The following is a 25,628-nucleotide window of genomic DNA, read 5'->3' as shown; positions in this document are numbered from 1 at the left end:
CTTACAGGTCTTGCGACATGTCTTTGCTGGCATCTCCTTTGAATTATTTCCAACAGCCTTTCTTCTAAAAGGATTCTACAAGCGGGCCTTTGGCCATCTCAAACTGGCTCCAGAACAGTGTGCAGTCTCAGGACGATCAGGTTACATGCAGCCTTTCACCGCATTTTTGTAGCTTTGAGTTCTTACTCAGGAACCCATAGATGTGGGAGGCATGGCTTATTTTAGTCTATAATTGGATCCGGTGACTAAAACACACACAGTTACCACAAAGTAGTCAGGGTGGCAGCCAAGTTGTTAGAAATTTCACCTCACCAAGTATTAGTAAATGAGCTATATTTGTTGATCCTACACGCTATTGAAGGTTTCCTCAATTCTGACCAGAGCCAAGATTTTTCTGGTGAGCAGACTAATATCTTATGAAACCCATCTCCTATCACTTTCTAATCTTTAGCTCAGGTGTTGTAACCCACACAGCACTGCTACTTGTTACTCTTGTCTGGTAATCAAAACCAACTGTGGGAATGTATAACACAGATTTTGACCCTCGTTAATTTAAAGATGCTAAACAATCTTAAGCTAACATATTTTGTTGGTAGGTTGGTTGTCTGTCAAACACAAAGGAGGGGGCTGAGGGAAAAGCCTCAGTTAGTTGGCAAAGTGCGTTCTGTGTAAGAATGAGGACCTGGGTTTGGATCTCTGGCACCTTAAGGCAGAATTATACACATCTGTAACCCTAGCACATGGGCGGGAGCAGACACAGGTGGATTCCTGGATCTCAGTTGTCATCCAGTTTGTGAGTGTTAAGTTCAGTGAGAGACCACGTCTCAAAAGATAAGGGTTGGAACGTTACTGGTAAAGAACTTGAATATCAACCTCTGGCTTTTACATAACCCACTAAATAAATACCCACTTTCTCTGCATGACAGGGTTATCTGTCTCTGTCTCTCACCTGCCCTGTGTCTCCTTGTCTGGGACCCGCTGGCTCCTTGTGGCCGACTGCCACCGCAGCCACTCGGGGAATGGCACCGTTTTACTTTTACCATAACACTCACTACAAAGGAAAATAATTTTTTTTCAAAGACCCTCATGCTGTGACTCAGCCATGACGGTGACAGAGGCTTGTGCCTATGGTTCATTTTTGGTTAATTTCTCATAAATAAAAGGTGGCCCAAAGGAGGCTGTAGATGAAGACAAGGCATCAATCCTCCTACTCAGCTGTGAGCCCTATGAACTATTAGACAAGCTGTGCCCACTTGTACAACTGTGGCACAGCTCGAATGGAGGGTAATCAGCCACTCATTGATTGGATTGGAGGCCTACTTTCATAGGAGGGAATCCGTGCCTGGTAATGTAAGCCTGGCATGACAGGGGAGATCTGAATACTGTTGTTTAGCCAAATGTATACAATATCAAATTGCTTTCTAAATATATATATTTTGAGATAAGTTTTCTTTGTAGCTTTGGAGCATGTCCTGGAACTAGCTCTTGTAGACCAGGCTTACCTCAAACGCACAGAGATCCATCTGCCTCTGCCTCCCAAGTGTTGAGATTAAAGGTGCGTGCCACTACCACCTGGCTTCTAAATATTTTGTATGTTTGCAGCCATAGACAAGTGTTGCTCTTGACTTTATTCGGAGATACTTCTTTCCAGTAAATGGAGGTAAATGCGGTTTCGTGGCTGGAAAAGGTGCTAAGAGTAAGCGACAGATGTGTGCTAAGCTCCAAACAATACATTTATACTACCCCCTCTAAGGCTCAGGGAACACAGCAGAGAGGCGGAAAGAATGTAAGAACTGGAAGATAGGTGTGCTGACTTGTTTTATGTCAACTAGATACAAATTGGAGTCATTTTGGAAAACCTAACCGCAACTGAGGAAATGTCCTCAACAGATTGGCCCCTGGGCAAGTCTGTGGTAGGTTTTCTTGACTGATTTGTTGGAGCCCGCAAGATTGTACAGGGAATGCACAGCTGACAGACCAATAGGCAGATCCACGGGAAGAGTGTACATACACACCCACATGGAATAACCCTTTTTGCAGAGCTGCAGGAACACTTGTCCTTTAGAAAAGTCACTGTCGTATCTGTGGAAACCTTGTAAAGCCATGATCCTTCCCTTTGAGATGGGGTTCATTCCCAAAGCACCTCAGCAGCATGACTGCTTCCTGCTCCTTTGTGGGTGTCATCTTGGGGGAGACCTGAGAAAGCTGAGTTCTTGTCACATCCTGGGGTAGCTGGTCTCTTTATCCTGTCCAGGATTTGTGGTATGGAACTGTCCGGTGTCTCTTGGACTTGGCAAGGTGTTAGCAGAACAGAGGACAAAGTTAAGTTTAGGAAGAAAAGTTTTCAGGACCAGGGGATTGAGAGGGTGTATCTGACCTGTTTAAGGTGGATCCTTCAATTCAGCTCCCTGGAACTCACAAGATTTTTTTTCAATTTTCCCTTGCAGTACTTGTTGACTATTGGTCCCGTGCTGGTATTTAGCCTTAGATGAAGTTTACTACCCATTTTGGGTTGCATTCCCAAGCTGCCCAACTCTGGAAAGACCTGGGCCTGGCATGCTGGGGGCCACTATTGGCCTCACATTGTTTTTTTCTTCTTTCTTTCTTAAGTATAAATGTCACCTGTTAAGTTGAGAGCCAGTACAGTTAAGCTTGGACCCAGCTCTCCAGGCAGATTCTATATTGTAGTTATAACTTATCTATACCTGATAAACAGACCTCAACTTGTCAGAGATCTGGGGAATATGGCATTTAAATGTTTAATTATTAAAAAACTTTTCATAACAGAGAGAGACAGGTTGTCTTCTAGCAGCAAAACTTTACTTCCTTCAAAGAAGACAGGAGACAAATGGGCACAAAACAACTTCTGTCTCCTATTGTTAGGGAGAAGTAGCACAACTATGCAAGGAATTATTGTTGCTCCTGGAGTCATTGATGCTGATTTTACCATCAAGATCAAGGTGATGACTCATTCACCAAGTGGAGTTTCTGTAGTGAAAGCAGGTCAGAGGCTTGCACAATTAATTTTACTTCCTGCTGTGCAAACCAACAAATCAAAGCAAGCAAGAAAGAGGAAAGGACAGATTTGGTTCATCAGATGCATATTGGCTATAAGCCATAGGTCCTCAGAGACCAGAATTTACTTTGTTCATAAGTGGAAAAAGATTTTCTGGTCTTCTAGATACTGGCACGAATATTTCAGTTATAATTACCAGCCAATGACCTTCTAAGTGGCCGAAAACAGAGACTATTACTCAACTACAAGGAATTGGTCAGACTAGAAATCCTGAACAGAGTAATAATGAGCTGCATTGAAGAGATAGAAAAGGCCATTAGGGAACTTTCCGGCCATATATTATTTCTTATTTACCCATAAATTTATGGGGCTGAGGTATTATGTTCAGAATGGGGGTATATGTATCTTCCCCAGCACAGCTGTTACTAATGAAAGGTTTCAGCAAGGATTATTACCTAATCAAGGTCTAGGCAAGGATAATAAGGGAAAGATCAATCCTATTGTACCAGATGGTAGACCTCCTAAGCAGGATTAGGGTACTTTTAGGAGAGGTCACTGAAGAACCTGTACTCCATGCAGACCCAATAGTATGGAAAAGTGATGAGCCTGTATGGGTAAATCAGTGGCCTCTAACACAAGAAAAATTATAAGTTGCCCAGCAGTTAGTGCAGGAACAGCTGGGCAATGAACACATTACACCGTCTAATTCACCATGGAATTCTCCAATTTTTATTATTAAAAAGAAATCAGGAAAGTGGAGATTGATTCAGGATTTAATGGAGGTCAATGCAACCATGCAGCCAATGGGAATGTGACAGCCAGGGCTGCCTTCTCCTACAGGGATACCAAAGGGCACCCATAAAATTATTTTAGACTTAAAAGATTGTTTTTATACCATCCCTTTGGTGTCACAAGATTGAGAAAGATTTGCCTTTAGTAACCTCTCAGTTAATTTCATAGAGCCAATGAAGAGATATCAATGGAGCATCTTACCTCAGGGCATGGCAAACAGTTCCACCCTATGCCAGAAGTTTGTAGCTCAGGGTATACAAAAGGTTAGAGATGAATTTCCACAGGTTTATATCTTGCTCATAGGGATGAGAAGATTTTTTTTCTAGAGACATATGAATTATAACAACAGAGCCTAAGCCATGCAGGGTTAATTATTGCTCCTGAGAAGGTACAGAGGCACCCACCTTTCCAATATTTAGGTCATATGTTATATCCTCCAAAAATTATGCCTTAGAAAATAGAAATTAGGAAGTATGGTTCAAAGACTCTAAATGACTTTCAAAAGTTGTTAGGAATTATCCAATGGCTAAGACCTTATCTAATATTTCCTACAGGAGACCTTGAGTCTCCAAGGGAAGTCCTTAAAGGAGAAAGTGATCCAGATGACAGCAGGCAGCTTTCAGAAACTGCCAGACAGATTCTCTCCCAGATAGAGCAGGCTATACAAAAACAGCAGGTATGTTATATTGATTACAGCCAAACATGGCAGGCATGTATTTTATCCACAAAACTAGCTCCTATAGTGGTTTTATGGCAAAACAGGCCACTTTATGGATGCACCTTCCTGTATCACCAGTTAAGGTATTAGATCTTTATTTGGAAGCAGTAGCATACTTAGTCTAGAAGAACAGGATAGAGTCTAGGAAATATTTTGGCAAGGAACTGGTTATAATTAATGTTCCTTACACTAAGCAGCAAATTGAATGATTATTCCAAAATAGTGATTCTTGAGCAATTGCATTTGCTCAATTTCAAGGTCAGGTTGATAATCTTTTCCCGGATGACCAATTACTGCAGTTTACACAACTGCATTCATTCATTTTTCTTTAAATGGTGGCAAAGATCCCATAAAGGATGCTTTGTTAATTTTCACCAATGGCTCCCCTAATGGGAGGGCTGCATATGTGGTTAATGGTAAAGGACATGCCGTGCGGACAGAACCAGCTGCAGCTAAAATAGTTGAGTAGCTTTAGTGTCTCAAAATTTTGCAAAGGAGGCATTTAATTTATATACTAACAGCTGATATATTTATAGTGCTCTTCAAGTTCTAGAGACCATCCCTTGTATAGAATCTAGCAATAAACAAGCTAAGATATTGTTCCAGCAGATTCAGGAGGCTATACAACATAGAAAGTTACCATGTTTTGTGGGACATATGAGAGGGCATTCAAGTCGTCCTGGTCCATTAGCTAAAGGTAATGCTTTAGCTGACAAACTTACAAGAATAATTGCTCTATCTCAAATTGAGCTTGCTCAGTAGTTACATTGTTTGCACCATTAAAACACTCTAAGTTTAAGAAAGCAATTTAAATTGACCAGGGAAGCTGCTGACCAAATTGTTAAGCAATATAATAGATGCCCACAATATTCCTGTACCTCATTTGGGGGTAAATCCCTGAGGACTGCTTCCTAATCATATATGGCAAATGGGTGTTACTCATATTACTGAATTTGGAAAATTGAGATATGTTCATGTGACAATCAATATGTAATCAGGATTCATGATGGCCACTGCCCAAACTGGGGAAATGGCCAAGCATGTAATAACTCATTGCTTGAAATGCTTTTCATGCATGGGAGCCCCAAAAGTAATAAAGACGGACAATGGGTCCAGATATGTTAACAGAGCATTTCAAAGATTTTGTGCTCAATAGAATATCATACATAAGACCAGTATTCCTTATAATCCTCAAGGGCAAGGAATTGTGGAGCGTGTGCGTAGCTCCTTGAAAACACAGCTCCAAAAGGTAAAAGCAGGGAAGTTCTATCCTCAGGCGCAACATAATGACTTAAATCATGTACTGTTTATGCTAAATTTTTTAAATATGGATGTCTATGAGGTATCAGAAGTGGACAGATTGTGGCATAATAGTACAAAGGCCACCTTCGCTAAAACAAGGTGGAGAGAGCCTTGCACTGGAATATGGAAAGGGCCAGACCCTATATTAATCTGGGGTTGAGGGCATGTCTGTGTTTTTTTTCCCAGGATGAGCATCAAGCGAGATGGCTTCCAGAGTGACTGATTCAATGCATTCAGTGGACCTTATGACATCATAGCTGATAATGTCCCAGCAGGAGAGACAAAATGAAAAGAGATGGAGGAGAAACTCATGGTCCAGCTTTCTCTGCCTCCGCAGAAAGGAATGGCTGATGCAGGACCTGCAAAGAGATGGAGGAGAAACTCATGGTCCAGCTTTCTCTGCCTCCACAGAAAGGAATGGCTGATGCAGGACCTGCTGTGGCTGTCGCTGTAGCTGTTGCCGACACCACTCTGCACTGCAAGACGCTGAGCTGCCTCCAGACCAGACACAGCCAAAGAGGCCCTGCCTAGGCGACCTGACCACAATGACTACAGTTTTCTGCAGTTTGAATCCTGTTTGCTTTGGAGCTAAGATACAGACTGAACATTTGACTGTTTTAGTCTCTGGGACACAGAACTCATTTTGATTAAAATATTAGACCTGAGAACTAAGACCTAAGCTTTCTCCTCAGGGAAAGAAAGACTCAAAATAAGAAATGACTGAAACCCCTCTTCAGTTAACAAAGGGGACAGTATAAGTTTTAATGGAACTTCCAGAGTCTGGAACTGGTATTTGCTAACAGCAATGTCATTGTACTCTTACCAATCAGAACAGCTTTTCTTGTCCTTTGATTAATGTGGATTTAAGAAAATTGTGATATGTTTAATTGCTGATTCATTTTTATGGTATTGATCAATAATACTGAGAATTATGGTACTGACCTGATGATATTTGTAACTGCATATAAGATGTTGAGAAAAATTTGACACACTCTGTAAATTTAATCATATATTAAGATTTTTAAATTTTGATATAATGCAAAAGATTTAAGAGGTGCTCTCAACTAGCTGAAGAAACATTTTCAACTCAGGTGATTCTCCTCTCCTTTAAATAGGAGACTATAGCCTTTAGGAGTATGATTATTCATAAAGTATTATAATTTATCCTGACAAGAAAGTATGGCTCCAAGACACAAAGCCCAAAGGTATCTCTCTCCTCTTATCTCTTTTCTTCACAGAAATCAGCAGTCAATGACGGGTTTGAAGTTTCTCCCTCCCAGAAACTTAAGACAGGAAGTTGAAAAAATAAAATATGCCTGACTTCAAATGATGGGTAATTTTGGGTAAAGGGAGAGGTCTTTGCTCAAGGCAGACACGACCATCTGTCTTGTTGCAGAAGCATAGGTTTTTTACTTTAAAATTAAGAGAGAGTTGTTGACTCCCATGGGAGGCCTTACCCTTTCTGAATGGAGATGAATGAGTAGATGTGGAGCATAGAAGGGAGATGGAGGAAGGGAATGGGAGGAGAGAAAGGAGGAGAAACTGTGGTTGGTATATAAAATAAATAAAAAATTTTAATAAAAAAAACTGCTGAGGGGCCCTTTTATTGTACATGCTCACCACAGTGAGCTTACTGGTTGCGATATCAAAGTGACCCTGCATCATAAAGAAGAGTAGAGAGATTGGTGAGAGGAGATGGAGATGAAGGAGTGACAGAGAAACACCCTCTGGTCTTAGGCCATCCAGCTACTCTTGATTTGGAGAAGGAAGTGAGGGGAAGATAATGAAATAGCAGATGAGGGCAGTAAGGAGATAGATGAATAAGGATGAGAATGTAGTCACAGGCGAGGAATATTGCAGTGTTAGGGGTAAGAGGAAGGAAGCCATGAAGATTCAGGAGGAATATATTGATCAGCAGTCCCACATCTGTCTGGAGATCCTTGAAGACGTCATGAAGGAGGAATGTGGAGAACTCTACTGGAGCCTCACCAATGACTGAGAAGGACAATTGGCAGTCAAGACTTTCTCCATAGAAGGGCAATTGGAATCCATAGCATTAGTTTTCATTTCTGTGTGGGTTATCTTTGACATCACGGAAAGCAAAAGGTGAAAGAACAATATTCAATACTATCACGTGTTCATCAAAGATGGGTTGCTATTAGAGTGTCATAACTTTTTCATAGTGTGAGTGACTCGGAGGACTTGCTACCGAGTATACCCTGAGAGACTTGCTAAAACATGGCTGATACTGCCTTTTCTTAGGTGTTAATAATAGAATATAAGAATATGAAGTTGGGACCCCTGAGGATGAAGCTGGGGCTTGAATGGAGGATTATGTGTTTCTACGTGGAAATGAGTGCTCTGTATAATGTCTCATGGCCTCAAGCAGTCTTGAATGATCATGAGTTACCAAGTACCTTCTGCTAATGCCTTTTCTTTTTCTCCGTGGACCCTATGTCTAAGTCAGGAAACAAAAAATCCATGCCATACCCTTATCCAATTTGAGAAAGGGGTTAGATGTATAAATGATTTTCCTTTTTCTTAAAAAAGAAATATTTATCTTTATTTTATTTTTAAAAATTAATTTGACAGTTTTACATACATTCAGCTCTCCACATTCTCTCATCTTCCTCCCTCCCCCCACCAATCCCTACCTCATCCTACCAAGTCCCCATTCCGTTTTAATGTCCTGTTTTGTTTTTGATTTTAGTTTGTGACCCACGATGCTTAACAAGGGCTATTGACATAGGCATGGTTGTGTAACTTAGCCCCAGGAACCTGAGTAACTCACTAGTGGTTACATCAAGTCCAATTTGTGCTATCCCTATGCCCTTGGGTCATCAGCTGGAGAAATATTGAACTATCAGGGGCCACACCCTTAAAAAAACTGTCTTTTCCTCTCCTGAACGTTATCAATTACTAATTAATAGGTTTTCTGCCCCCTCCCTATAGATTTATTCACTGATGCAGTAAGCCAGATCAAGCCAAACTGAAAAAGTATAACAACAGGTTTATTTGAGCAAAGTAACTAACTCCAAGTCAGGTTCTCCAGTCCCAGAGACTGAGGTCAGAGAAGCCACACCTAGAAATGAAAACAGGGAGACTTTATAGGTTGTAGGCCAGAGGTGATGATGTGTCTACCACTAGCTACGTTTGAGCCCAAGTGTGTTCAAAAGCTGAGCCCTTTAGACAGGGACTTGGCTTGGCAACTTCAGGGGAGGAAGCTGTGGTTGCTGCCAAGTATGTGAAACTGGGGTTTTTGGCATCTTCCTTTGCTTGGGGCCTCACCGACTGGGCAGAATTTGGAGAGAGACAGGAATGGGCTTTCTGGATCATGCCGGGGTGTGCCCGAGGTTCCAACTGAGGTTGTGAGTGGGACTTTCCACCTGCCTCTCCTCTCCATGCTGGGATTTTGTTTGACTTGAGCTTGTCCAGGAACTGTACACGCGGTCACAACCATTGTGACTTCGTGTGTTCTACGGTCCTGTTGTATTTGGAAATGGCATTTGCTCAGAGTCATCTGCCACTCTCTGCCTTTCACAGTCTTTCCACACACACTTATGCAATGACCTCTGAGCCTTATCAGGGAGAGGGCAAGTTGGATACAGATGTTTGATTTGGAGCTGAACATTCAGTCTCTTCTATGCATTTGACCAGTTGTGGCTCAATATGTTAATCACCATTTGCTGCAAGAAAACAAAGAAAGCCAACCCGATCCTTCACTGACAAGGTTGGAAGATGGACTAATCTGTAGGCATAGGTTTCTATAGGTCTTTTCTAAAGGTCTTCAGTGTTGGTTATCCCCTCCCCATGTTCTCTTCTCTACCCTGTCCTCCCACGCCTCACTCCATCTAACCTCTGCTATCCCATAGTTCCCTTTAACTTCTTTGTTCCATTGCATCCTATCTTCCCTCTCTTGAAAACTTCACTTTCCATGGCCCCTCACTAATTCTCTGACTTCTGTGGATTTTCTAAATGAAACACACACATCTGAGGTTTACAAATGAGAGAAGACATGTAGCATTTGTCTTCCTGCCTCAGAGTTCCTTCCTTCACTCAGAAGTATTCTTTCCAGTTCCATCAATTTACCTACAAATGTCATATTTTTTCTTGTTGACATCTGCATAATATTCCACTTGTGTAAGCATATCACATTTTCAGACATCTCTGTTGTGGTATAGAGAGTCTTTAGGGAACATGCCCAGGAGTGGTATAGCTGGATTGTGTGGTAAATCTAGTTTCATCTTTGTGAGGAGCCTCCCCACTGATTTCCAGAGTTTGCATTCCCGCAAGCAATAAGTGTTCCCATTTCCTCACATCCATGCTGGCATTTGTTTTCTCCTGTTTTAAATCTTAGATGTTCTGACTAAGATAAGATGAAAGTTTTAATTTTCATTTCTCTGATGATTTTAGGAGTTGTTTTTCAGGTACCTGCATTTGATCTTTTTATTGCTCCCTGCTTAGTTCATTATCACGTTTTTAATTAGGTTGTTTGTTTTCTTGATATTTAGTGTTTTGAGTTCTTTGCATGCTCTAGACAATAATCCTCTGTTGCATTTATAGGTGATAAAGATTTATTTCCCACTCTGTAGGTTGTCTCTTCATTGGAGTGATGGTGTCTTTTGCTCTACAGAAGCTGTTTAGTTTCATGTGGTCCCACTTGTCAATTATTGTTCCTAATGATGTCTGGGTCCTGTTGAGAAAGTCTTTTCTAGGTCATATAAGTTTAAGAATATTCCCTACTTTCTCCTCTATCAGATTTAGGGTATTGGATCTTATATTGAGTTCCTTTATCCAGTTGGAGTTGAGTTTTGTGCTGGGTGAGGGATAAAGATCTGTTTGCATTCTCCCTGCAGCCAATCATTTGACCAAGGTTGTTTGTTGAAGATGCTGCTTTTTCTCCAGTGCGCATTTTTGGCTTTTCTTTCTTTCTTTTTTTTTTATCTTTTTTCCTTTTTGTCAAAAATCAGGTGGCTGTGGGCTCATGGACTGAGTTCTCAATTCAGTTCCCTTGATCAAGGTGTCTGCCTGTATGCCAGTGATATACTGTCTTTATTATTACAGTTTCTGTAGGAAAAGTTAAAATCAGACTTGGCAATATGCCCACTATGTTTTTACTGTTCAGGGTTGTTTGGGCTGTTCTGGGTCATTTGTGTTTCCACAGACAATTTTAGGGTTTTTTTTTTGTTTGCTTACTTTTTTAATTACTGCGAAGAACTGCTTTGGACTTTTAATAGGGATTGCTTTGAGTGTGTAAATTACTTTTGGTAGGATGGCTGTTTTCACAATATTAATCCTACCAACCCATGAGCAAAGGAAGTCTTTCCATATTCCTGTATCTCATTCCATATCTCAAAGTTTTTATTGGAGCAAGTTTTTCATTTCTTTAGGTAGATTTATTTGAAGTTATTTTTGAAGCTATTGTGAAAGGGATTGCTTTTCTGATTTATTTCTCAATTTGTTTGTTATTTGTAGATATGAAAACTACTGACTTGTCCTGCCACTTTGCCAAAGGTGTTTATCAGCTGTAGAAGTTTCCTGGTGGGGGTTTTATGTTCATTTGTGTATAAAATTATATCAGCTGCAAATAAATACACTTGAACTTCTTCCTTTTTTATTTGTATCCCCTTGATTTCCTTTAGTTGTCTTATTGCTCTAGCTAAAATTTCAAGTACTATACTGAATAGGTACAGAAAAAGTGGACATCCTTATCTTGTTCCTGGTCTTAGTGAAAATGCTTTCTGCTTAGGTTGATGTTGTCTGTGGGCTTGCTGTAACTCACCCTTATTATGTGTGCTCCTTGTATCCCTAGCCTCTCCAGGACTTTTATCATAAAGTAGTGTTGGATTTTGTAAAAGGCCTTTTTTGCATCTAATGAGATGATCATGTGGTTTCTGTTTTTTAGTCTGGTTATGTGGTGGATTGTATTTATTGGTTTACATACATCTAATCTTCGCTCATCTCCAAGATAAAGCCTTGTTGATCTTAATGGATAACCTTTTTGATGTATTCTTGGATTTTGTTTGCAAATATTTTATTGAGAATATTTTACATCCATGTTCAGCAAAGGTCTTAACCTACCAGTTTTCTATTTTTCTTGTGTCTTTGTCTAGTTTTGGCATCAAGGCAATACTGGCCTTGTAAAAAGATGTTGGAAGTATTTTTTCTTTTCTGTTTCATGAGATAATTTGAGCAGTATTGGTGTTTCTTCTACTTGGAATGTCTGGTAAAATCTTGGGCTGAATCTATCTGGTACTTGACTTTTCCTAGTTGGGATATTTTAAATAACATTTTTTGCATGTTATGGGAATATTTAAATTACTTCAACTTGATTGAACTGGCAGGTTATATAATCTATAAATTCATATATTTTTCTAGATTTTCTAGTTTGATGGGATATAGATTTTAAATTTTGTGATTATGACTGAATTTTCCTGATATCTGTTATAATGTTCCTATATTCATCTCCAATTTTATTAATTTGGATTATTTCTTTCCTTCTTTTGGTTACTTTGGCTAAAGGTTTATTAGTTTTATTAATCTTTTCCAAAAGCACAATTTTTGTTTCAGTATTCTTTGAATTTTGTTTTTATTTTATTAATTTTAGCCCTCATGTTAATGAACTTTTGTCATCTACTTTTTGGGCATCATATGCTTGTGTCTTTTAAGCTCTTCAAGTACATCATTAAGTTATTAATATGCAAACTTTCAATTTTTTAAATATGGGCACTTAGTGATACTTTTCAAAAAAGTACCACCTTCATTGCTTCTCATAGATTATTTTCGTACAATTCTAAGACTTTTAAATTTCCTTCTTGATTTCTTTATTGACAAAATTACCATTCAGTAATGTGTTGTTTAGTTTCCATGAGTTTGTGTACTTTTTATAGTTTCTACTGCCTTTGATAGTTTTAGTCCACTGAGGTTAGGAAGAATGCAGGGTGTTATTTCAATTTTCCTATATTTGTTGAGACTTACTTTGTGCCCTAATATATGGACAGTTTTGGAGAATGTTCAATGGGTTATTGAGAAGAACATGTATGCTTCAATGTTTGGGTGGAATGTTCTGTAGGTATCTGTTAGGTCCATTTGGTTCATAATGTGATTTAACTCGATCATTTTTCTATTTAGTTTTATTTTTTCCAGATGTCCCGTTTATTGGTGAGAATAGGTACTGAAGTCACTCCACTATCACTCTGTCATTCTTAATCTGTGATTTTAGATCTAATAGGATTTCTTTTGTGAAATATGGTGCCATGGTTTTGGTCATTGTAATAGCCAGTGAATAGGTTGCTTTTCTTTAATGAGGATCAAATATTCCTCCTTGTCTCTCCTGAGTAGCTTCTATTTTAAGTCCGTTTTGCCAGATATTATAATACCTATGCTTGCTTGTTATTTCAGTTCTATTTTCTCAGAGTACCGTTTCCTGTCCTTGCACCCCAATGTGGTTGGTACCTATCATTGATGATGAAATATGTTTCTGGGAGGCAGCAAAAAGATGGGTTCTGTTTTCTAATCCTATCTGCTAGCTAGTGTCTCTTTATTGGAGAACTGAGACCATTAATATTTAGAATTAACATTGAGAGATTTGTATTAATTTTAACCATTTTGTTGATCTGCTTTCTTTTCTCAGAATTCTTTTGATGTGCTTCTTGAATGCAGAAGAAGGATGAATCCTGTTTTCTAACTCAATCTGTTTGTGTCTTCTGATTGGGGAGTTGAGGCCATTTATGTCGAGAGTTATCAATTAACAATGTTATTTTGTTGTTATGATGTGGCCCTCTCCTATCTTTTGAGTTGGTGGGCTCAGATGTTTTTCTGGCAAGCCTGTCTTTCTGTGAGATTTGGTCTTTCTCTTTTGCTGCTTTCAATATCTTTTCATTTTTCTGTACGCTTAGTGTTTTTATTGCTATATGATGTGGGGATTTCTTTTCTGTTCCTTTCTATTTTGTGTTCTCTATGCATCTTGCACATTGGTTGGCATATCTTTCCTTAGATTTGAGAAAGTTTCTTCTATGACTTTGTTAGAAGTAGTTCTTGTTTCTTAGACCTGGGTTCTGTCTCCTTTTTCTGTACCTATGATTAATAAACTTTTTAAAAATAGTGTTCCAGTTTCTGCATATTCTATTTCTGTTTTTCTTAGAGTTAGCTCTTTCTTTTTGGAGTGATCCAATTCTATTTTCTTAGATAAAGCTTGATATCCTTTCTTGCACTTGACCCATTTTTTTGGTGTAGCTTTTCATTGAGTTTTTTTCTTAACTGAATTTATTTCAAATTTTATTCCATTTTTGTTTTTCTTCAGAAACCCCATCTCTATTACATTCTCTTTTCATATTTTGAGTTGCTTTCTAATTTTATTCACGGTCTTAAATTTATACACATTCACTATGAATTATTAGAGTATATTAATATCTGATATATGAATTCATTATCTCATGCCTCAACTAAGTAGCTTTTCTCAGGGAACATTATTGTCTTGGTTATTGATATTGTGTTTTGGTGATAGGCCCTTGACATTATAGTTATGTCATTGGTGCTACTTCTTTATATGGATATCTGATTCCTCCATTGTTGAATAGGTCTTTAGATATTTGCTACTGTCAAGTTGTCAGATTGTAGACAAACTGAATGACATTTGGGGCAAGTCTGTGTTGATTTTGTAGGGTACCCCTGATCAGTTATTTATTAAAAAGAGATCGTCTCTGAACACATACTCATAATAGCTCCACTAAATAAATCCAAGTAGGTTATGCATAAATGTAACAATACTAATTCAAGCAATGAACTCATGAATTTGAGATGGAGTGTACAAGAGGAGTTGATGGGGGGGCAGAGAGGAGTGGAAATAATGCAAATACAACACTTATGCTTGAAATTTTAAAAAGATTAAATAAAAAGGAAATTGAGATGTGAACAAAATAGCTAGAAACTGTGTCTATTTTGAAAAGGGAAAAAGATTTGGTGTTGGGGGTATCAAGACTTTTATTTCCTTGGTATAGATTGTACTTTTTTTGGGGAGGGTTATTGCACTGTTGATCATAACAGAAAGAACTAACATAAAGGGCTTTTGAAGAAAAGCTATAATATCACGAAGGACAGGTTGGGACAAGAAAGGCAGTTTGCTTGATTAAATGGAGAGTTTTTATTTAGAGTCTTGTCAGCTATATTGATAGCACATGCCTCTGAGACCTCTATGTTATCTTGGAGTTAGAGGTGATTATGTGTGTGTGAGAGAGGTTGTTTTTGTCTACACACGTTCTTAAGTCCAATACAAAAATCTCTGATCCTTAATCCCTTCTTGAAATAGCCTTGGCATCTAGCTACTTCTTTCATGTTTCAATTTCCTCTTCTAAAAACATGACTGACCAATTACATTTCAACTTGGACATCACCTCAAGCGTTAACCACTTAGTTGCATGATTAAAAGGTAAACACAGGTATGTACCTTTTCTTGTGGAGTGGGACCTCCTTACAAATGGGAATCTGATTTCAGAGGCGTATGTTAGCAAGAGTGGGGAGAGGTGAGAAGTCCAGCAAGTTAGGAGTTCTATTGATGCTGATTAAAAGGTGTGGTAGAGACTGCTATCAGTACCAGAGAATGGTAGACTAGAAACTGGAGGCCAGACTGGACAATGTTTCAGTACAGAAAAAGTAACTTTTGTGTCAATAAAGAACACAATCTGTTCTTTGTCATATGTAGGGTTCTTTGTTACTTATCCATACAGATGAAACTTTGGAAGCACAAGTGCCCCATTAGTCCTTGGCTTAGTTAGGGTTTCTATTGCAGTCATAAAGACCGCGATCAAAAGCAATTTTGAGAGGAAAGGATTTACTTCATCCTATAGTTCTAGGTAATAATTCATCATAGGAAGTCAGGGTAGGCCAAAAACATGGAACTGAGAACCGAAGCAGAGGCCATGAGAGGGTGCTGCTTACTGACTTGTTCTCCATGGATTTCCAAGCCTACTTTTGCCACTTCCAGTGGGTTTCAACTTTACAGATTGGACTCAGCTCCTAGGGAAGGGCATAGATTATCGACTGTGCTAGTCTCAGGTAAATGCCCTTGATAACCACAGTGACAATAGGGAGAGTCCTCTGAACAGGAGTTGGGTAAATTCCTGTGGAAGGGATGAGGTGGCTGCTGGAGAAGGTTCTCAGGGTTTTTGCATTGAGCAGAGAACAGGCAATTGCTGTGATCATACAATGAACTTTGTGGGTATTGCCTTGATTCGCCTGAGGTCTGTTGTGATCACCCCTGAAAAGAATTAATCTCCCAACTCATGGAGGTAAAAACCAGGCAGGGCCAACCCCATTTGGTTGGTCAGGCCAGACACACCTAAAATAGAAAAGTTTGCAAACTAAAACTGGCCAGGAATCCGTCATGAGGGAAATGGAGAATTCATTGCTCCAATGGAAGTGAAAGCCTGGTTACCTGTAGGTTTCTTGAGCTGAAGAGAGGAGGTGGTGGGTTCAAACACCATCAGCCACAGGCTAGTCCCTCCTACTCTAGAGAGCAGTGGCACCTGCCACAAAAAGGAACAGGTGTAAACAGGAGAGGGGAGAAGGACCACACAAGATGTATGTCAGTTCTATCCTGAATAAGCTGCCATGGCCACCATGTCACCTATTAAAAGTTAGCGTCCTCCCAGAAGGAAGGCAAAGTGGACCCGGATGGGCTATTATGGACCGTTCTCCTTTTAACACTGCTGTTGGGGTCTACCAACGAGCCCAGGCCAGGGCCCTTCAGCTGCAAATAGAAAACAAGGGGCTCCACAGAAGGCGGAAAGACACTCCTTAGCATGCCTGCTGATGGCTGACATCAAAACTCAGGAGGCCTTCACCTCTCTTTGGAGAGCAGCTGCAGCCAGAGACCTTCAACTCTTCCCAGACCAATCAGGCACCCACCGCAAGCATCAGAAGAGGCGGGTAGAGCCAATGGAAACAAGGAGAGTCACATGAACCATCAAAGTGTCACCATGGGAAAAAGGCTGACTATCCAAACACCTGGTGGTAAAAGTGTTTAGCAGATGAGAATAGCTATAAATGTGTTCTTGTAAAGGGAATATTCTGGAGGAGGGGCTCTGTGGGAAGGGTGGGTAAATTCTGAGAGAGAATTCCTTCCCTGAATAGACTGGGAGAGCTTTTACAACAGCTAAGGGAAGTTACTTGGTCTTATGTGTCCACTGTGTGCGGTTGTAGCAAGACAGATAAGCGAGCATTGCACTCACGAGCTTGTTAATTGGCAGAATGCACAGCACCATTTGTCTTCCTTGAGATTGGCCATCAGGATAAAACTCCGTGGGTCATTAGGAATTAGACTGTAGATGTTTGCAAGGGATGTCACAAGTTCCTGGGGAGTCAGGCCCCAAATGGACAGGTAAGATGGTGAAAGTATGGTGACTTCTTTGAGTTTTGGCCGTTTCCTCTTCACCAGTGGTTCTCAACCTTCCCAATGCTTGCTATCCTTCAGTACAGTTCCTCCTGTTGTGGTGACCTCCCCCCCAATCATAAAGTTATTTTGTTGCTACTTTATAACTGCAGTTTTGCTACCGCTTTGAACAGTATTGGGGTCACCACCCCAAGTTGAGAATCTCTGCTCTACACTAACTACTTAATCACAGTATCAACTCTTATCACAGTATTTCCCCAATTTTGTTAATGTCTATAAGAGGAAGTTCTTGCTCTTGTTTAGACACACTCAAATTATTTAGTCATCATATCCATGGTGATAATTTTTTTCATGTTGTCCCAACTCTCTTGGGTTTAGTTATCATCAAAGATGCAGGTTTTTATAGGGAAACAGCATTTGGGAAGGGCTACTACTTAAGTCTTTATCTCTTTTTTAAAAAAATGCCACATGCTAAATCCTTTAGAAAAAAAGAAAGGATAAATTAGGGACAGATAAAAATGAAGACTCATGACAGGCTATTATGAGTGCTTAGAACTCATTACTTCAAGATGTGGTACAGCTTCAGCCAAAATAAAACTCTCTTAAATAACTAAATTATTCTTTTCCATATCTCACAGACCATTTCCAGACAGAGCACGTAAAACTTACTGTATTCATAGTTATAACTCGGTCATGGATTTTTCATTTTATATATATATATATATATGTCAGATAAAGGTTTAAGTTTTTTATATATATATATATATATATATATATATATATATATACACACACACATATACGCAAAAGTGAAAATTTTAGACTCCAATGTGAAGCTATAAAGTTTCTGTTTCAAGTAGCTATTCTAACTGTATAGAAGTTCTCTGAGATGTAGAGACTTTGGGTCTTATTAATTTTGTTGAGTGTGTTTTTTATTTGCAAGTTATTTATAATAAAGTTTATAAGTTAAAAATAGCTAGATCAGTTAAATTTCTTAATAACTCAAACAGAAGATGAAATACTATTCTGGAGGGTGTTCTTGATCTTTGATCTTTAAAAAAAAAATCTCCTATACCCACGTCTCCTTGTTTCAGCAGAATTTTGCAGATAATGGTTAAAATCTGAATCTGAGCTATTAGAGCGTGTGGAGAAGAACGAGCTTTCAGGGAGCCAGGGAGAGGAGCATGCCAATAGTCTCATGCCACCTGAACATCCAGTCTCAAGTGCAAGTTCAACTTTCTTCTGTCTCCTTTGACACAGTTTCAAATCTTACACTGCGCCTAAAGGGCTCCAGCCTGAGGCCGCAGATAAGAACTTTTTAGACACTAAAATTTAGAGACAGCTCTGTCTGACCCACTGGCTTCTTGCCTTTCTGTTAAGCATTTGCCTCTAACTTCAAGTGACCTGTGCCCCCTGTTCCTGTTCGGGTTAGCTGCCACTCTGCTTTGGCTCCACCTATGCTTGCTCCAGAAACTCTCAGTATTGAGGCTCTTTAGCTTTTGTATCACCATTGTGTCTTTTAGCCCTTGCTTGGCAGTCTGATGCCAGAGATCTTGGTGACTGAAGGAGACCTGTGCAGGTGCATTCCCTACTGGGTCTCTTGTCTGTGCCTCTTGTGGCTGTTGGACACGGTAGCTCCCAGCCAAACTGATACAGGAATTTGAAGAGTTACATTCAAACAAGGTATGTAGCTAGTATAAGCTTTGGGAGGCGTGCCCAACAAACTATCCAAAGTTTTAGCTATTATGCAAACACATACTTACACTAATAAAAGAAAAAAAATGTTTTTTTCCTCATGTGTTGGCAAGATAGTTGTTTGCTACTCCTTTAATGGCCAGATAAGCAGAGGTTGGCACCTTCAGATGAAAAGTCTCCCACTGATATGGATCATTGCCAAATAGATGAAAACCCTTTCTCTAATTATAGGTTAAGAAGTAGTCATATAAACAGAACAAATAGAGTCTCTTCTTTTTTATAATAAAAAGTGTATTTATAGAAAGAGTAGATCTTGAATTTTAGTTTTTTAATATAAATTTTTATTTTTTCTGAGAATTTCATACATAAGTATTGTATTGACATCATTTCTATCCCTCCCTTACTCCCTACAGCTCCTTTTGTTTTATCCACTCGCTCTCAAATTCATGATCTTTTCTTCCATAATTACTGTTTTTTCTTTTATGCAATCCATTATTGTCCATTTAAAAATATTTACTAAATCATATTAGTATAAAATCTTTGAATATATAAAACTATGATTCAGAATAAGTCTTGTCAAATGACATATTTTAGCTTTATTTACAATTTCTATAATATCACACTATTTGTAGTTTGTAAAGGTTGGTCAATTTTTTAAAAAATCTATTAATGTTATTTACTCCACTAATGATTTAGCAAATGATCTGCTGTTGCTTAGGATGCATTAAAAGGTCGATGTTCATTTATGATAAAAGCATTGTTAGGAAACAATGTAGGGAAAGAATGTCTTCAGTTTAGTAGAACATAACTTTCCAAAAAAATAAGAACCATATTGGAAAAACTTGAAGTTGTATTTCTACTTAAATTTAGGAAAAACACCAAGAATCCCTCAATCTCTGCTTCCTGTCACCACTGTCATAGACTCCAGCCAGGAAAAGACAGGGAGAATAAGGGCTCTACTTACAAATACCTGTCAGGTTCACCTAGGAATCTCCAAGACAGACCAATGAAATGCATGAGCAAGAGTTCATGAGGCGCAAACAATATCAAATCTACTCACTTTAGCGAGCAGTCAAAGATGGGCATCGGATATCTGTCACATTACCAAGACTTTGAGGGCATAAGGAACTGGTGAAGATACAGGCCTACTGGAATTTTTGTACCCCAGTAGGGAGAATGTGGTTGGCATAACCATTTTGGAAAAACAGTTTTCAATTCTCTGGTTAGGTTGAAGCATGTCTATTCAATGAACATATTCTGGAGAAACTATTTTGCATATCCACACACAGGAATGTCCATAGAAGCATTACTAGTATGATTAGCAATTCGGGTAAACCTAGGTAGCAGAAAGTAACAAAAGAACAAAGTATGAATTCATAGAATGCAATAAAGTATCAGTGGGAAACAGAAATTCTCACTACTGGAAAGCCGTGTAAGGTAGATGTAATATAAATAGATCAGCCACTGTGGAAATCAGACACAAGTTATACTTAGCTGTGTTGATCATGTCAGACTTTGAGAAAGGCCATGTCTCTGCACGGCCACGTCCCACATTTTCCCAGCTCAGCATATAAGCACTTCCCCCCTCTTGAATATGACTTTCTTCTACTTTCCTCTCTTCTGGCACATTCTCAACCCATATAAATCATACTTTTTCTACCCCCTGTCTTTTCTTTGGCTTCCCAAGAAGCTCTTATACAACAGGATTTGGAGACAGAAGGCAAGAAACTGTCTCTCCCAGAAGATGCTGAGAACCCAAGGAGACTAAAGAAGCCCCTGGATCCTTTCATCAGTGATAGTTCTCTCCAGTTTAGCAAGGACTTGCCACTGCAACCTCCTACGCTCTGAGCCTCTTCTTTAACTGTGTTATTAATGGGTGAACTTGAAGGCTTGTTTCTTTTACTACTATTTAGAATGCCATGTTTCAATATTGGGACATCTATTACTTCATGCAGAATACAATGTTCACTGATTTTCTGTGCCTACATTTTGAACTTGCTTATGAAGAAAAATAAATTGTTTTCATCATATCATATCCTTGGCTTTGGTCTCTAGTAATATCATGATGCTTGAAATGTTTTGGTCTTGGTTATCCCATACTCAAAAACATGATTCTGACTCTGATTTTCTCTCTCTCTCATCCCTTATATCTCTCCTTCCTTTCCTTCCCTAATACAGTGCACATTATATATTCCTGAATAGGACTCAAATGGGTTAATATATGAATTCTCCACTTTGAGAGATTTTTCTTTTAAAGTTTGAGGAAATGGAAGTAGGGAGAGATTTGAAGAGTGAGCAGAATCCTGAGTGAGCAAAGAAGACTTATAGTGAAGAGTCATTTGTTCTTGGAAATTCAAAAGCTGACTACATGAGAGATGGGCTATTTAGTGGTGGTGATTAATTAGCATACTTGTCTTACGAGAACACTGTAGTTTCTGAACTGAGGCACTCTCTATTATGGTTTAGGTAAGTGTCCCTCATGTGTTAAAGACTTGGTCTTTAGTTAGCTGCTACCAGAAAGCAGCCTTTAAGAGGTGGGGTCTGGTGGTAAATCTCAGTTCATTGAGATTTTTCCATCAAAGAAGACTATCAGACACCCATCTTTTCTTCTTTACCATGGGTTTCTGGCTGCCATGAGTTATTTTAATAGATGCTTCCGTCATGATGAACTGCTTCACCATAGGCCCAACCGACAGCCAGGTACCGTGAACCAAAACCTCTCAATTTATGAGATAAAATAAATCTTTCCCTTTTCAAAGTTGATTAACTGTGCGTATTTGCCACAGAAATAGAAACCTAACCAACACAGTTAGTTAGTTAGATGTTTAAAAAGTACTGTACTTTAACTTAGAGAATTGGTTGCCATGGCTTCCAACTTGGAAAGGCCTCCTAGGACAATTTTGCCAGGTACCTACAATAGAGCAAATAATTGCTTAAACCAATGTCCTCACATTTGTATTGCTATGTTACTTTGTATATTGTTCTTTTCAGCCCATAATTCCATCTCTCTAGATACAATATAAAGTTTGCAGCTGCAGGAAGACTGTCAATTAGAAAGCCAGCCATGTATGGTAAACACTAGCTAGTGGGATCATCCCCCTCGATTAAAGAAAGATGCTGGCCAGAAGCACCAGCACTTGTCAGATTGTCGTGCCATTTGGCCCCTTTACAATATTCAAATCAGGGGTCAAAAGTTCTACTGATACCTGTTGCAGGAGAGCATCTTTTTGAATGCATCCCTGAGCTCTGGACTCCGAAAGGCATATATAAAGGGGTCAATGACTGCATTACACATGATCAACATGCCATTGATCTGGAAGAGAGACATGTAGCAAACACAGTAAGGGTTATTCGGGCAGAAGGTCATTAAGAGGACATGGAGGACAAAGGGGGCCCAACAGAAGATGAAGACCCCAAGAAGGATAGTCAGTGTGATGGCACCTTTCATGTTGGCTCTCGGAAGAGTAGAGATCTTCCTAGCATGGGAGCGGGCCAGTAAGAACATATGAATGTAGAGACACAGGATGAAAACTAGCATCAAGGGGAAGAGTGACGTGAAGGTGATCACGGTGGGGATGTGGTGGGAGAAGATCACCATGGCGATGCCGCTCCCCGTGCAGAATATCCAGATTACTGCTAGGGTGATGATGGTGCGGCGCATGGTCACAATGCTGTGGTATTGCAGGGCATGGAAGATGGTGATGTAGCGGTCGGCAGCAATCACAGACAGGCTGAAGATAGAGCCCAGCAAAGAGAGGATGAACAAGCAGTCAATGACGTCATCGGCTGTGCTTTCAAAATTGCCACGGGGCTTGAGATAACCCCGGTTTCTTAACATGATCAGGATGTTTTCCAATATCTTGTACAGACTGCCCAACATGTCAGAAATGGCCAAGCTGCAGATAAAAAAGTACATGGGGGACTGGAGATTCTTATTCTTGATCACAGCCAGGAGGACAATCAGGTTCTCCAGAACGCCAATGATGGAGATTGTGAAAAATATCTCTTCTGGCAAAACTACATCCGGGCAATCGGAATTGTTTCTTGCCGTGTCGTTGGTGTGTTCATATGGACTGATAATATGTTTCATTTTTCCTGCTGGGGGATAAGACAGGGATGGTGCTTGGACTTGACCAGATAGAAATCTTGATGGATTCTTCAGAATATTTCTTTGTAAGGGAAGATCTGAAGTTAAAGAGAACACATGAAAACACATATTGCAGAAAGACTACAGAAAAAAAACAAGCCACATTAGCTTTAAGAAAACTATATTCCTTTTATAAACTGTTATACCGTGGTAATTTAAATAAAACATTTTACTACACCCACATATTAGCTGACTTATGAGTAATATTTGTGGTGGAATTTTGCGCTCTGAGATAATGAAAAGTCATCCTTTGCTCTCTCTCCATTCCATTTTACCCTCATGAATGTAGTTGTGTAGAATAGATGAGAGTGAATGTCAGTAGCCCCTTGGGTAAGAGAAGAATGAAAGGAAGGAGAAGTGTAAGGAGAAAGAGGAAAACGCATAATCTTCTCCAACTTGAAGGTCGTGATGGGCTCTGTGAATTGGTGGGACCTGTAGATCCTTTCTTTTTCATCCCTTTATCTTTCTGGGTTATGGCCTGACCATAAAGGTGTTAATAAGCGGTTCATGTAGCACAAATATTATTACTTCAATTTCAAAGGCTGATAGGACCTGGACTTAGGGCTGTGCACCTGTCATAGTCCCAACTAAGCAGGAAGCCAGAGTGGAAAGATCTCTTAAACTGAGGATTTCAACACCAGCCTGAGCAGCAGAAAGAGAATTGTCTCAAAGCAACAGCAAGACCCAAAGCCAAAGAAACAGAAAGCAAGCATGGAGCTCTTGGGGTGATTGGCATCTCTGGTGACATCCAATAATTTTCATAATGTCTCAAAGTATCCCCCAAAACAAGATTCTGTGCTTTTAGGCTCCCTTGAATCTTTCTGAGAATAGGTCAGACAAAGTATGTAGCGATTCCTCTGTGGTCTGGAAGCTTTAAATCTAATCAGAAAGTGGTTGGTTAGTGCTATGACATTCACGCCACTATTGCACTAGTGAGCATGTCTTCCAATGCTGACTGGTCATTATTGTACCTTGCAAATTTCACATCTTGGCAAATTTATGATTATTTTTTCTCCTCTAGTAGTGTAGAAAGCACCTTACAGCACCATGAAAGCTATCTAGTAAGCATGAAAGTTCCAGGCGAGCACCAGCTTGATTTCTCCATATTCTGATGACTCACATAGATGGTGTCTTCAGCATGAAACTCTTACTCTCAAATTTTGAGGCTAGCCAATAGCAATGGCAATAACTTTTAACATTTGTGTGTGTGGGGGACCTTATTGGCCAACAATTCCAAAAAGAGGTAATCTATTCCTCACACTGGACTTTCTATTTGTTAGCATGTGATATCCAGTGACCCTTTATGGGGTAACTCCATTTAATTTCTTTATATATGTGTTTGTATATATTAGTACATAGAATATACAAAGACCTAAAATATCCTAAACATTAAAAAAACAAACAACCCATCTTAAAAATGGGGCATGGTGCTAAACAGAGAGTTATCAAAAGATAAAAAACAAATGACTGAGAAACACTTTTTTTTTAAATGTTCAACATCCTTAGCAATCATGGAAATGAAAAACTACATTGAGAATTTATATTATGCCAGTCAGAATGTCTGAGATCAAATAAACAAACCCCAAATTATGATGAGGGGTGCTGATACGAATATGGGAAAAGGGGAACACTTATTCTTCACTTGTAAGAGTGCAAACTGGTACAGTCACTATAAAAGTCAAGCCAGAACTATCCCCACCACACAACTCAGCGATACCACTGAGGCTTATTCTCTAATAATTCTAAATCCCACCACAGACACACCTGTTCATCCAGGTTTGTTGCTGCTCTCTTTACAGCATCCAAGAAATGAAAACAGTCAAGATGCCCATCAGCTGATGAATAGATTTTAAAATATGTAGAGCATCTGCACAATGGTATAGAATTTAACTGTTAAGAAAAACAGAATTATGCCTGTTATGAGTGAGTGAATGAAGCGGGAAGCAATCATTTGAGGTAATCCAGAAACATGAACGTTGCACATTTTCGCTCATTTGGGGTTTTTAACTTTGAATCTTCAGCTGGTATGTATTCTATTCAGAATAATACAGAAGTCAGGAGATTAGTAAGGAGGGGATTTCAAGACAGGGGAGATAGAACCTTTTTCTATAAAGGGATACAGTGGAGTGATGGAGCAAGAAAGGCTAGGTGAGTGGGGAAAGGGAGGGCAGAATAGAGGAAGGCATGGGGAGGGGTAAGTACACTGAACACGCTTGAAAAAGCTGCGTGGAAACCCACTATATAGAAGTTTCAGAAAATACATACATAAGCATATGTAGAAATTTAAAATTTATAAATACATTTAATGTCACTCGTATGTAGAATCTGAAAAGGTTGATCTCAGCAAAGTTGGTAGTAGAACAGTGGCGTAGGGACGTCAATGAAGACAGCTTGGTCAAGGGGATCTGTGATACATTATAGTTAGACAGAGGGCCATGTTCTGGTGTTTTATTGTATGGTAAGGTGACTATATATCAGTGTTATTATTGTCAATAGTATGTTTCAAAAGAACTATAAGTACAGATTTTGAATATATATTTGTTTTTCTAAACTTGCATCTCCATGGAGG

At 39.3% G+C, this 25,628-nt stretch overlaps 1 protein-coding gene across 1 annotated transcript; it reads right to left on the bottom strand.

Moving 5' to 3' along the window:
- Nucleotides 1-19,598: 19,598 nt before the first annotated feature.
- Nucleotides 19,599-23,082, bottom strand: Mc2r (melanocortin 2 receptor). The gene has a single exon (XM_075970817.1). It carries the CDS (start codon nt 23,000-23,002, stop codon nt 22,109-22,111), a length of 894 nt encoding a protein of 297 aa, XP_075826932.1. The 5' UTR covers nt 23,003-23,082; the 3' UTR covers nt 19,599-22,108.
- Nucleotides 23,083-25,628: the final 2,546 nt, after the last annotated feature.

The sequence above is a fragment of the Microtus pennsylvanicus genome, chromosome 4, assembly GCF_037038515.1.
Source record: "Microtus pennsylvanicus isolate mMicPen1 chromosome 4, mMicPen1.hap1, whole genome shotgun sequence".
NCBI lineage: Eukaryota > Metazoa > Chordata > Mammalia > Rodentia > Cricetidae > Microtus > Microtus pennsylvanicus.
This window is presented reverse-complemented; position numbering and strand designations above follow the sequence as displayed.